The following is a 14,322-nucleotide window of genomic DNA, read 5'->3' as shown; positions in this document are numbered from 1 at the left end:
GGTTTTACAGATCTTTTAAATATGAAGAAATACAACAGTAAATCCCAAAATGAGCTTTCCTTTCAAATATTTTAGCTGTTAATCTGTAAAACTAACTTTCAAACTCCAGATTTGCTCCTGAATAAAAGGACCAGCCGCAGACAATTCCTGAGAACTTAAACTCTCAAAAACTTGACTTTTTCTTAGAGCTAGAATTGGGAAATTTTTGAGAAGGCACTGTATGATGGTGAAGAAACAAAAATCCATTCCTTCCATTGGCTACAAATAACAAAAACGTATACAGATTCTTAGTACTTAATCTGTTACATAACTACTTTGATAAAAAATATTTTATTAGGTTTCTAACAGTAACATGGGATTATTAGAAAACTTCTTCTGTAGATGTAGCTTTATGGAGGACAATCATCATGAGCTCCTACAGCCATCTGAAGCCAGTAGTCCAGATTCCTAAAAATTACGAAGTTGTACAAGTTCTCTCCTCCTTTGTGGAAACCATGTTCACTTTCTCTCCAGGAAACAGGGCTGTCTGCAAAGCCATGTACAGTTAAGGTCAGCCAGTAAGCCAGTTTTGGTTCACCAAAATAGCAACTGCAAGCAGGAAGACAAGATAATCAATAATTATAATGGAATAGACAGCACATTCAAATATACAGTATAAAGTAAAACAATCAAAGACACATTTTAGTGAAAATTTATTAACAGTTAAAAACCCCTCTTTAGTACACAATAAATAAGCTCAAAAGAAATATTCTATCAGGAAATGAAGAAAAAAATGAGGAAATGAAGTAAGATTGACTCTTCATAATTCCTATCATACTTTTAGACATGGCAAACCTGCAAGTTATAGCAATTAGAAAAAGTTATAAGTTGTAAAGTTCCCATTTTGAATCTCCTACAGCATGCACTGCCTTTCAGAAAATAGAACATCCAATGAGAACAATTGCTATCAGAGAAAAAAAGACATTAGAGGAAGAAACATGGTCAGGCTATGCTTGACACAAATACTTTCACCACTAGAAAGGAAACAGATTATAAATAATCAGAGCCAGACATTATCCACTGCTCTTAAGTAGAGAATAAAAGCCAAGGAAATTTGTGTTCCAACCCTTGCCTAGGGAGACTTTCTGCATAAGATTTGGAAATTGCTCAAAGAATAATGATCATATTCCAGCTAAAGCAACAGCATTATTGTCACAAGTCAGTGCTACAATCGACAGCCACCAGGCACTTCAAGCATTGTCTCACACATGGAGCAGGGAGCTTCCAAAATTTACTGCCAGTAGCACTAGTATAGAATACAACAGATTCCACACACATTCATGACACACTAATATAAGGTACTCTGATACTGAATTAGAACTGCAGCTACCCCATTCATCATTATCCAGTGTCCTACATTACAGTACTTGATTAAAAAAACTCACTATAATCTATTGCAGTGGTGTAATAACCTTGAAGTATCTTGTGATACTCTTCTTGGTTTCATAAAGGGATTTCAATTATATTTTCCATCACTAATTAAAAATACTAAATCAGATGTATTTGAGGGCATCTGATTTTCACAGACGGGAAATTTTAAAAATGTAGGAGCTCAGTACAGCCATAGTTTCTTAGAAATTCAGATGAAAAACAAAGTCATGACTAGAATACAGGGCAAGCACTTTCAAATTTGAAGTATCCAAAATTGTTTATTACTTTTTTTATACTGATGTTCAGCATAAAAAGCTCACTTCCTAATTAAAAAAGAAAGTCTTCATTTTATATATTTCACTATTTATCTCCAACAGCACTACTGAAAATTATTTAAAAGTGATTTCAAAAATCAAAAAGTGTTAAAGTACAAATGTTTTAGTAATGTGCTCCTGTTAGCCCTTACCACAGCTGCTCCAATAACTGAATTATCTTCTCAGGAATTATAAAACCTGTGATTGTGCACAAGAAAGCTTTTTCCACCACTGTGTTGGGCTCAGGACAGCAGTAGGTTGATAAGAAGCTAGACGAATTGTTGTCTCTGGAAAAACACCAAACAACAAAGCAATTAAAATAAATATACTTTAAATATTTTACAGAAAGTCTTAGTATTCAAAACTAGTATCAAACAAGTAGTCTCTGTATATCACTTAAACTAAAGACCAAGCAATTTATACAACAGATCTCATGGTCCTGTGTGTTAACCCTGGTAAAGCACCCAAACACCACACAGCTGCTTGCTCACTCACTCCCCCCTAGTGCAATGGGAGAGAGAACTGAAAGGGTAAAAGGGAGAAGATGCATGGGTTGAGATAAAGACAATTTAATAAGTAAAGGAAAAGTTGCACGTGAAAGCAAAGCATGCTAAGGAATCAATTTACTCCTTCCCATCAGCAGGCACGATATGTAGCCATCTCCAGGAAAGCAGGACTTCATCGCGTCTAACTGTGACTCGGGAAGACACACGATGTAACTCTGAACACTTCCCACTCTTCCTTCCCCCAGCTTTTATTGCTGAGCATGTCACCATATGGTGTGGGATATCCTTCTGGTCAGTTGGGGTCTACTGTTGTGGCTGTGTTCTCTCCCAGCCCCCTGCCCACCCCCAGCCTCCTCACTGGCAGGGCTGTACGAGAAACAGAAAAAGCCTTGACACTGTGTAAGCCCTGCTCAGCAATAGCTAAAACATCCCCGTGTTACCAACACTCCTGGTCACAAATCCAAAACACAGCACCACACCAGTTACTATGAGGAAAATTAACTCTATTCCAGCCCAAAAGAGTACACATGGGCACCCCTAAAAACACAGATAAGTCATTCGAGACTTACAACATTTATCAGCATGACAGCCTTTCTACTTACAGAAATGTGCCTTAATTATTATTCAACTATTTCTCAAAATAAATTGTGCCTTTCCTTACTTGAAATGTATTTAAAGATCAAAGAAATTCCAACACTTACAAGCTAACTTGATTCAAGACAGCACCCAGCCATTCAAAGAGTTCCTCTGTACTGCAGGACTCCTCCGGCTTTCCTTGTAGGTCATTACTTTGTAACACTGGACACTGCAAGTCCCTTAAAGTGCTGAATGTTATTTTTGGCTTCAGGGCCTGTATTTGGTTTTTTGAGAAGTATGACATCAGTGTTGATCCCTCTGCACCTTAACAACACAGTACCATAAACAGCTGTTATGAAACTATGAAACAAAATGAGCATTGAATACATGAAACCTTTGTATATATATACAAAAAAATGCTGTGTAAAACTGCTTTCATGCTGTTATCTTGCCCAAAGTCATAGAATCTTCAGCTTCCTTATCTTCTCTGACATAAATATTAGTGGAAGATTCAGCAACTCAGTATAGCTCAGTAAATTTACTATTTAACTAACAAGCATAAATTTTCCAACAGAAAATTCAAACAGAATCAACTGAGTAAGTAGTAAAACTAACCCATTAGAAAGAGAAACTCAAGGATGTTCCTGAAAAGGAACACATGCAACAGAGCAGGAACATCATCCTAGAACACTGTTTTCCCTTAATAATGCAAAAGTGACTATAGGTTTAAGAACAGATTTAGCAATGATGCGAAGAGGAATTCTAAGATAGTCTGGAGCACAGTGACTGAAGAGAGAAGAAAGGGGAGAAGGTAGAGAAATCAGATCGTGTCATAAATCTTTACTAGAAGAATAAAAAAACCCAAACAACAATGCTAAGTCTTCAAATGCAATATGGCTGTAAAAGTTCAATGTACCTTGACAGACTTGTTGATATTAACCACCTTGATTTTGAAGCAGTAAGGTAATTGACATGGAACCAATTCTCCTAAATTTCAAATTCCAGATAATACACGTGCTATTTTCATAAAGTAACAATGGGTCTCTAGGAGAACAACATTTGAAATACCACAGAAAAGGTACATATGAGCAGAAGAAATTCAAGAACAGGATAGTTCACTGCAGAATACAGTATCTAAGACTTGCTGTCAAAACATATAAACTGCTTAAACTCTCTCAGCCATATTTATATCATCAAGGAGAATCATTTTGGGGGGAATATAAAAGGAAGATTATGCTGATCCTTTTTAGTCATCCTTCAAAAAAAGGCTTTCCAAGTACCAATGGGCACAGTGACAAAGACAGGCAGCCACTGAATTCTTGTTTTTATATAGATATATTTAAGTCTGAAGTGTGCCAGAGCAGATGATCTTCCTTCAGCCTATACTTCCTATTGGAAATTGTTAGACTAACAGGTTCAAAGAACATATAATATCACCCTAGAATTCTTTGTAAAATGTAAAAAATCATACATTTTAAATGTCTGCTGCATGTCGGAGCCTCAGCTATAGCCCTAACTTCAGGAAATCTCATAGACTACAGTCAAGACCCAAACAGAACAATTCCTCTAGCCTACAGCATAACTTTCCATGTCAATGACAACCAGGCACATTGTCAAAGCTTTTTGGAGGCCAGTGAATGTCATCCAATAAACATGTAAAACTGTCACAGAAATTACAGCAATAGAAAAGAGAAAAGATTGTTTTGCCATGTCATCAAAGACATGAGACACTCCATATTCCCTTTTTCTGTTCCTCTTGGTCCTGACACCACTATGTGGGAAAAAAGGGTATGAAAACAAAAAATCCTGCAGTGCTGGCCATAGCAAGAAACACCAGTTATCAGAAGAAAGGCTGAAAACAGAACATTCATAGAGGACACGATTCTCTTGACAAAATACAGCCCTCTTTCACCCTTCCAGCAGAATCTACACCATGTCTCGTCTATTAATCAAAATCTATAAAAGTTTTATTTTTGTCAGTACTAAAGAACTAGTAGTCTTTCATGCATTATGGTGCAAGATTCTTGCACAGAAAGGCATTGAGATTTAACTCCATACTCATGAAATGATTGACCTGACCTGTTTCGGAGATGTAAGAAAGTGAGGAAAAGAAATGCTGTTCTTCCTGAATGCTGTTAACATGGGCAGCAACAAACACAAGAGACATATCTCTGCCCAGGGTCAATAAATCCAAGCATGAAGATATGCCATCTTTAATTGGATTTATGTCACCATTTACGGTTGCAACCACCTTCACTACGACTCTTTCTTGAAGACTACAAGGACATGAATTGCAAACCTTTAAACAACTTCTGTATGACAAACAAGGAAGGATCATTGTCATACGATTAGTTCTTAAAAAGGGGGAGGCAAAACATGAAGGACTAAAGTGAAACATGGGACACTCCTAAAGGAACTTGTAAACACCTTTTATTTCTCAGGTAAGTTAACTCTCAGACTTGAAGAGCCAGGAAAAATGTAAAGAGGAGATGGGAAAGCATTCTCAGGGACATTTCTGATATCTGTTCTTACTAGTGTGGAGGCTCAAAGCAGAACAACACTAAAAGCTATACATCTATGATGAAGAAAAACATTTTTGACAGTACAGACACCTGCAGTTTTCATCAATTCTATGCAAATGCTATATATCCCTACATACAGCCTGTTCTGAGGCAATAAAAACAACTGAGAACTTTGAAAAATGACCCTCAGAGGAAGAACAATACTTAAGTCCCAGAAGAAAAAATAATGTAATTAGAAAACAGTAGATAAACAAATACCAGAAGATGATTTGAAATAGTATAATTTCTTGTAACAATCTCTTACTTGGCTCCAACCTCAAACAAGTGCTTGAGAATAAAGTGATAAAGCAGCAGACTGTGTGTTTCAGTGCACATAGCACATGACAGAAATAGGGACTCTGTAATGTCCTATAACTCATGATGAAACCTAAGTTCCCCATCTCAAGTATATGACCAGATATGTAACTTATGTGGATTAATAAAAAAACTCAAAAAATGTGTATTAATAATGATTATGTATGTCAGACATTTCTAAAGAAGAGGCAGCACCATCAAATAGGACAATTTTGCCAGAAACCCTGGGCAACATAAAAAAAAGGAAATAAGTAACTAATATATCTCCTGTGAATTACTGTTGTGTTCCTGAACTGAAATGTTCCGTGTGTAGTAAATAACACCCTCCCCACAACAAATAAACAAAGCAAACAAAAAAATCCCACCCAAACACATTTTGATCTAACTTTTCCTTCCACTAAAAATGCATCTGGACAATCACTAGAAAAGAACAGTAAACTAAAAATATTTGGACTTCATGTCAGTTACATCCTAGTTTTACATTTAGTTCTTATTACCTGTATTATACCAAGCCAGTAGGAAGTCAAATTCTAAAGGTTTCTTTTCTTTCAAGGCCCAGAGCACTCTGTTATGTTTCTTGCTCTCAGGGTGAAAGCCAGCATCAGTCAAGTCAATAGTGATAACTGCAGAAAATGTACAAAAGCAACTGTACTCAACTGAAATAAATTTTATTATTAAATTAATTAAGAACTAGAAGAACACAAAGAAACCAAAGAATATCAAATACATCTTTACAAAGTATTTGATTATGCAAATATGACTCCCCATTATGTACATAAATAATCAACTCCTGCTGTCCTTGTTTTGATATAATCTGGAACTTCCTTCTAGTGACTGGAGGGACAGTTTCCTTTTGAAATGGCACTGACAGAAGGCCTTAAAAATATCTTCATAATTATGAAAGCTATTAGCAGTAAAAAAAAGAAAAAAGCTAGAATTTCTAACAATAAAAGCCATGTAGACAGCAATGACACTTTTTCAACAGGTTGTTTTCTATTAGGCGAATTGGTCCCTGGCTAAATTATATATATTTTTCAAACAGAAATTTCGTGATACATTTTACTTCACAAACTGAACAGTAAAACCACGTCCCATTTTGCCAAAATACTTACTAGACATAACCAGTTTCCCCTTCTAAAGTTTTTATGTAACTACCTATCAAGTACTGCAAGTTCCAAAACATTTGAGATGGCATAGTGTTCATGTTGGTTATTTATTTTTATTTAACAAAAATCACACTCAAGATGTCTCCCCTGCAGTTGTTAAAAAATTACAACATTTTCCAAGTACTCGGTATATGGAGATTATAATTTTAAATGTTTCAAACATAACACAATCCTCCCTTTCAAGCAAGCAGTCTTGGGTGAGGCTCTTCACTGATTTTTTTTTTTACAGTGCACAAATTTTAAGCCCTACCTTAATCAGTTTAGTATTTTTCTATTTAAATCAGAAGGCATGGATACTATGCACAGTATACAAAAATTCTTGAGTCCTACATCACTCCAGTATAAACAACACAATAAAAACTTTGAAATTAAAAATTTTATAGAGTACTGAAAAGGTCACATATTTGTGTCCTTATAGCTGCTTTATTATTTGGGAAAAAAGTAATTTTTCTTTTCAGACATTCCTTGTATTTGCACCTGGAAAAAGATGATCTAGACAATAACTAATTTCAATAAAAGGGAAGTTCCAACATTGCTGGTTCAACACCCTAATAAGGTGCTTCTGAAATAAGCACTGTTAATATAAACAATACTTACTATATCTCATTGCTTTTTTGCCAGAGTACCGAGAAGGGCAACCTTGCAGTCCAAGTTCCTCATAAGTATCCTTATTCACTGACAGAATTAGTTTTCCTATAAACAAAACAAACTTTAATAGAACTAATCTTCTACCTGGTTCCCTTTGAAGTCTTCAGAGAATCATATACCTTTTACAACGTTAGCTTTGGATCAATGGCATTACTAATGTAATGCGGACTCCTTAGTTCCAGTTAAATGGATTACCAGATTAATCCTTAAAAAAAAAGTTATAACTCAATTACTGTGTTTTATCAAAGAGGTCTTATGAAGTAGAATAAGGAAAGTGTAATATTATTCCTGAGATAGTCCTAGCTTTTTTACTGTACTACTTAGTTCATTGCCTCAATCTTTCCTCCACTTGTCCCCTAGTACTTGCTGTGTCAATAGCTGAGCGCTACATTACACAAGGGCCAGTTTTAGTAAACATACATGCAGTGCTCAACTAAATAAACAAAAGTAGTTCTTCAACCTCCAGCACACTGAGTAAACTATACCTGTTAGTGATGAGCAAGTATGTGGTGGAACAAGTCCACTCTTATGTTCATAAACCAAATATGGCAGCTGCTGCTTGGTACAGAATTTCACACAACAGCTCTCTGCTACAGTCTTTGGGTTCTACTGTACAAGTAAGAGTATAGCACAGAATACAAACAAATTAGGTTGTTGCTGAAGCGTTCACATAATGACATCACCAGGAACTGTAACACTGTCTCTGCATTAGTTGTGCATACCTTGTAATAACTATATCAAACAAACTCAACACCACTATCAAGTATCCATTTTGCTAGGACTGGGTTAACAGACACATAAAAGAATTCTTCTGAAGAATCTGAATTACTTATGCCCTCATGGGCACCTGTCATATTACAGTGACTTAGGCTAGAGGGCTGATAGACCAACTTGTATTTCTATAATATCTGATATACTGTTAAACAGAAATAAGACAAGGTATTTGAAGACCAAAGTAGCTTTGTTTTCTCTGCATGTAAAATTCTACCCGAGATGTGCGACCTTTTATCATGTTTTGTCATAAAATGTGATACAACTGAAACAGACTTTTAACGGGTTACATAGTTCTTAAGGAATCATGGAATCATCATAGAATTTGGGTTGGAAGGCACCTTAAAGATCATCCAGTTCCAAGTCCCTGCCATAGGCAGGGACACCTTCCACTAGACCAGGTTGCTCAAAGGCACATCCAGCCTGGCCTTGAACATTTCCAGGGATGGGGCAGCCACAACTCTGGCTCTCTTGCAGGCTCCCTTTAGGAACTGGAAGGTGCTCTAAGGTCTCTCCAGAGCCTTCTCTCTCCAGGGTGAACAATCCCAACTCTCTCATTCTGTCCTCATGGGAGATCATCTTCATGGCCCTCCTCTGGACTCACTCCAGCAGGTCCATATCTTTCCTGTGCTGGGAACCCCACAGCTGGATGAAGTACCCAAGGTGGGGTCTCACAAGAATAAACACCTAATATTTTAAAAGTGCTCCTAAGCAGTGCTGATAACTTTCTGTTTTGGTACAAATTCTGTCTTAAAGATCAGTAGGAAACAAGAAGTTGGAATGCAATGTTTTCACAAAAATAATCCTCTGTAGCAATTCAATTATGATTGAAGCATTGACAATTTGACTATACATAAGCAAAGCTGATTTTAAATTTCCTTTATATTAAATAATTTAACCACATGAATGAAGAACAAAATTAAAATTAATATTTTTCCAATTCAAACTTACTTCTAATAAAGCTGGCAAATACAGTAAGCCTTATTTTTCAGTTTACATCATCTCAAATAAAAAGAAAAAACCCAACAGACCACAATTGATACATACTACTAAAAACAAAACAGACTCCCTTACCATTTGGTAGCAGAGCTGCAGTATTATCTTGATCAATTTTTGTATTATAGGTAAGGGCGTAGCATGAACCTTCAATAGCAAAGCAAAAACCCATGAGATTACACAGTTTTTAAAGACAGACATGACAATATAAGCAATTCACCTCAAGATAACCAAACATGCCAAATACCACTTGAATCACTCTAAACCCTTGTGTTTTCATCAAGTAACTTTCTTCCACCTTCTCAAGCAAAATAGCATTGTTATTATTTTTATAAGCCTTGGACTGGCAACGTTTTAAAGGACCTATAATACAAATAACATTAACAATATGCCCCAATATGAAAACACTTCCTTTCGTTTCACCTGTGACTCTCCCCGCTCAGCATACAGAAAACCCAATTTTTTTCCAGACACATTCCTATTATCAGATCACACAAAGACAAGAGGGAAGACACATTACTAAATATATTTTGTAGCATTATCTAACTAAATAGTTTTTGTTTTTAAAATAGAAGTGTCAGATCCTGGGAACTCTGCACACAAATGTCATACTGCTTCCAGAAAACTACTGGCATAAAAGAACATTAACGAAATTAAAGGAAGTAAGAAAAGAGTCCCGCATTTAGCAAGTAATGGATCTCTTGTTCTCCTATTTCATCTGCATGTTCTCTGTTCTCCTCTCTTTTCCCTGTGAAGTTTTTTCATTTCTCCCTGGCTATCAGCTGAAGGGTACAATAGGTATCATAAGCCAAAGAAGTGGGCCCTGCAAGATGAAAACAGCGTAGTCTGAGTATACAACAGCAAGTTGGCTGGGCAGAGGCTGTATCTTTCTTCATATCCTCTTTACTCCTACTGCGTAAGGATGAGCTGCTGCAGCTCCATTAGCAAAAAACCAAAAAAATAAGGGAGCATATTTTTTCTCTTGCCTGCTGTGTAACACAGCTAACACAGCTCTTCGTTGAAGTATGAAGGAATGAGAATGGGAGAAGGGAGCCGATTTCTACAGGAATCTGCATAAAGATAAGCTGTGGAAGAAACAGGTGTGAGGATACATGGAAGCCCTTTTGATAGCTGGCTTGCAGAATTAAGACAGAATAGGGAGAAATTAATAAGCAACATTCATAGGAGTTTTGGACCCAGTGGGTGTAAACAAATGCTGACACACCACAAAGCAGAAAAAAGCAAATAAAGAAATTCATGCAGAATTTGCTTAGTACTTTTCTTTCCCTTCCTTTACAATATTTTTCAGAATAAATAATAATAAATGAATTTTACTGTGCTATGAAAAAAATACACTATTACTGCATCTGTCATGTTCTGATTTCCTCCTTACCTTTCTTCACGAAAGCATCAATGAATTCGTGAGTGACCAATTCATGAATGGATAAATTCCTCACCAGGTAGTACTCTCCAATATCTGCAATTGTGCTTTTCAGCACTTCAGGTAGCAGGGTACATTCCGGGATCAAAAAAGATACCTATTAGGAACATATTTGTAATGTAAATCCTATGTAAAAATCTGTTCTGGAAAAAAATCCAAACAAATAAAAAACAAGAAGTAGAAAAAAAACCCCTCAACTTTTCAGACATCAGTATATTATACCAAAATGAGGAAAAAGGTTGTCTTCAAAATGTATCCATTTGCGTAAAGTCTCAGGGTACACCAAATACATTTTTGGTTTTTTTTCTTGCATTTTATATGCTATACAACAATATTTTATGTGTTATGCAAAGACATGACCGTACACAGCATGAATTAACAGAAGATCTCATTTCACATCATTATACATTTAGCTTAATGTCACACTGGAACACTTCCTTCAGCCCTTGCTGCCCCATTTGTTGAAGCAGTTGTAACTAAATATGTAGGCTAAGTATTTATGTAGTCTTAGTGGAAAAGCAAAGACCAAAGCAGAATTAGTTTTGAATCAATACATTCTCCTCTGTAGAATACTTTAGAGGTCAGAAAAGCAAACACACCACCAGAACAACACTTGAAGACAGGTTTACAATTTTCAAATAAAAGTCACGAGACGTACAGTAAGGCTACACCTTCTGTAGCAGCCTTCTAATTTAACATAGGAAACTGATTTTCAACAGGGATCAGCACCCAGCTTTTCTTACTAAACTCAGTATTCAGTCCTTTGGTCCAATTGCCTATCTTTAATTTACTTTTGGCTTAAAACCTTTCTGGTATGTGTTCCATACTCAAAAGAACCCTTCAGTCCAGCAGATCAGAGAAAATAAGGTTATTACATGGGCAAGTATGAAGCTTCCCAAGCAGCATAAAGGTCTGTCCCCTTGCTCCTCCCTCAATAAACTTCTTTCCCAAAGCTCTTCAAGAACAGGTACATATCTCCCTTGGCATGGATGTGGAAGAGAAGCAGGGCTTCTGACAGATGGGCTGCCTGCCACACCAGTAGAAAGCTTTCTAATTAGCTGCTAAGAAACATTACTAAGGAATTTTAGGAGGAACTTTTTTCACAGAAAGGGTTATTAGACATTGGAATGGGCCACCCAGGGAGGTAACAAAGTCACCATCACCTGAGGCGTTTAAGGAAAGACTGGAGTGAGTGCAGTGGTCTAGTTGACATGGTGGCCTTAGGCCATAAACACACACAATAAAGGACTCTGATGATCTGAGAGGTCTTTTCCAACCTAACTGATTCTGTGATTCTTTGAAACTGCAAGAGGGTCTGACTGGAACTTACAACAGTCAAAGACACGAGAGCTTGCTGCCAAAACTGGACTTCCCAACATTGAGGTGTCCAAAACAATGGAGCAGTTGACCATTGCATCACTTAACACTTTGGCAGAAGCAAGGACAAAATGCAAGAGGGCTTTCAGGTTGCTATCTGCAGCCAGGCCTCAGCCAAGGCCTCCCTCGCTGCTGAGGGAGCCCCTCAGCCCCTCCCTGCTTGGACTGGGAATCTGTGGGTGCCGCTCCCTGTGGGACTTGCTGGGTAGCGCTGACAAAGCGCTATTACCTCTTCCACTGGCTCATCCTCTTCTTCTCCTTCTATAGGTTGAACTCGATGCCCTTAGAGATCTTTTCCAACCTAATTGATTCTGCGATTCCTCGTGCCAGCGCCGTTTTTCACTCTTTAAGGCGCTGCGCGAGACCACAAACCCAGCGGGGGCTAATTTCTCCCCTTCCCCCCCAAAAAAAGAGGCACGCGGGCCACTTCTGGCACGGACGGAGGGACCGTCCAGAACACGCAGCCTGGCGCGAGGGAAGCACCAGCGACCCGCCCCTGGGAGCGGCTGACCGGCAGAACCGCCAGAGGGGAGAGGGGATCCCTCAGTCCCGCCGAGGCGGCCCGAGAGCGTCTGGGAGCTCCTTTCCCCTGCTCCCTCCCTCAGGATGCTCAGGACCGCCCCGCCCCGCCCCGCCGAGCTCGCGCCATCCCGCGCCACTCACGCGGCAGCTGTAGGCGTGGTCCCGCACTTGCGCCGCGTGCCGCGAGCGCGGGTGCCGCGCGTGGCCCTTCTCGCACACCAGCAGGTGCCGCGGCGCCCGCGCGAGCTGTGCCGGCATCTTCCCAAACCCTGCCGCTCCTTCTTCCTCCCCCTCCTCCTCCTCGGCCGACCGGGAGCGGCCGGGCGCCTGCAGGAGGGCGGGGAAGGGGCCGTGCCGTGAGGTCACGTCCGCCGGCTGCAGCGGCGCAGCTGCTTCCGCCGTGGAGTCCGTGGGCTGCGGGCGCGCTGTCCGTGCCCTCCCTGCGCATGTGGGCGATCGGGGCTCTCGGTCCCCGCGGGGCCCGAACAGCCCCGGCACCGGTCGGGCAGCGACACCCGCACGGCTGCATGTGCAGCTGCGGTAGTGAGCGATGGTTAAAGCATGTGCGTGTCAGCGCCCAGAGAGAGCTCAAGGGAGCTGCAGAGGAACAGCTTACGGGGGCATGCAGGACAAGGGAATGGCTTCAAACTGAGAGTAGGTTTACATTAGATATAAAGAAAAAATTCTTTGCTGTGAGACTGTTGAGGCATTGGAACAGGTTGCTCAGAAAAGCTGGGGATGCCCCATCCCTAAAAGTGTTCAAGGCCAGGGTGGATGGAGCTCTGAGCAACCTGGTGTAGTGAAAGGTGTCCCTGCCGATGGCAGGAGGGTTGGAACTGTATAATCTTTGAGGTTCCTTGCAACCCAAAACATTCTGTGACTCACAAGTTGCTCTGCAAGTATTGAGGGGCAGTGTTGAAAGAGCCTCAGGTTTCCTGAAAGTCTGCTCAGTTAAGCAAATATTGCACAAGGGCCATGGGATAGGGCCCTGCCTCCCATGTGTTGTCTCACTGCCCCTTCTGCACATTGTGTATTTTATACAAAGAGTGCACAAAAATTTCTTCTTTTCTGCCTTTCTATAGTATTTCTTCTCCCAATCCCCTACCTTCATGGCTCCTGATTTAAAGTGGTACCAAGCAACTTTCTTGGTAGTTGCTGTTTCTGAACACTGTATGAGGCTGTATGTAACCTTACCTTAAACACCACTCAGGTCTGTTCACCAAAAGTCCATTGAGCTGGCAAACCTGACTCTTGGTTTCGATGTCAATTTTACGGCAGTTGTCCTAGAGATCTCAGGCTTGCCCTATGGAGATTTTGACCTGCTATTTCTAGATGAGACACTCGGTGTTAATGCTCAGGTGTATGTCAGTGATTATTTCTTTCAAGAGATGCCAAGGGGAAAAGTTTCTTCAATGTATATTAGTATAGGAACTTCGTTTAGTGAAGAAAAGTATAGGTTATAGTAAGGTCATTTGTTCCAACAACTGCAGTGTTACACAGATATGAACCATCAACTATGCTATGACTTTACTCATTCACCACCTACATATCTTGGTGGTTTGATACCGTAACTCAAGCTCTCTCGCTCACTGCCTGGTCAGGTATTGCCTGTTTGGCTGAGGTAAGCGGGTAGCAATTTGGTTTTCTAGATGTTCCAGGCTGGTGAATTTATGTTACAGCTCCAGCTTCAGCAGCCAATAGGTCCAGGCTCCACTTCTA

The 14,322-nt window shown here is 39.5% G+C and overlaps 1 protein-coding gene across 3 annotated transcripts; it reads right to left on the bottom strand.

Annotated features, from left to right (window-relative positions):
• Positions 1-291: 291 nt before the first annotated feature.
• On the bottom strand, positions 292-12,930 carry RPP40 (ribonuclease P/MRP subunit p40). 3 transcript variants are annotated; one of them, XM_027676255.1, is made up of 8 exons: positions 12,745-12,929; positions 10,657-10,801; positions 9,342-9,410; positions 7,446-7,541; positions 6,180-6,305; positions 2,932-3,130; positions 1,877-2,011; positions 292-588 (listed from the first exon to the last, which is right to left on the bottom strand). In XM_027676255.1, exons 1-8 carry the CDS (start codon positions 12,859-12,861, stop codon positions 390-392), a joined length of 1,086 nt encoding a protein of 361 aa, XP_027532056.1. In that variant the 5' UTR covers positions 12,862-12,929; the 3' UTR covers positions 292-389. The 3 variants fall into 3 exon arrangements, with proteins under 3 accessions (XP_027532056.1, XP_027532057.1, XP_027532058.1); XM_027676256.1 differs by lacking the exon at positions 12,745-12,929 and adding an exon at positions 12,035-12,255; XM_027676257.1 differs by lacking the exon at positions 9,342-9,410 and having other exon boundaries at positions 12,745-12,930.
• Positions 12,931-14,322: the final 1,392 nt, after the last annotated feature.

This window comes from Neopelma chrysocephalum, unplaced genomic scaffold (assembly GCF_003984885.1).
Source record: "Neopelma chrysocephalum unplaced genomic scaffold, ASM398488v2 Primary Assembly neopelma1_26b, whole genome shotgun sequence".
Lineage (NCBI taxonomy): Eukaryota > Metazoa > Chordata > Aves > Passeriformes > Pipridae > Neopelma > Neopelma chrysocephalum.
Note: the sequence above shows the minus strand (reverse complement) of the source record. Positions and strands in the feature narration are given on the sequence as shown.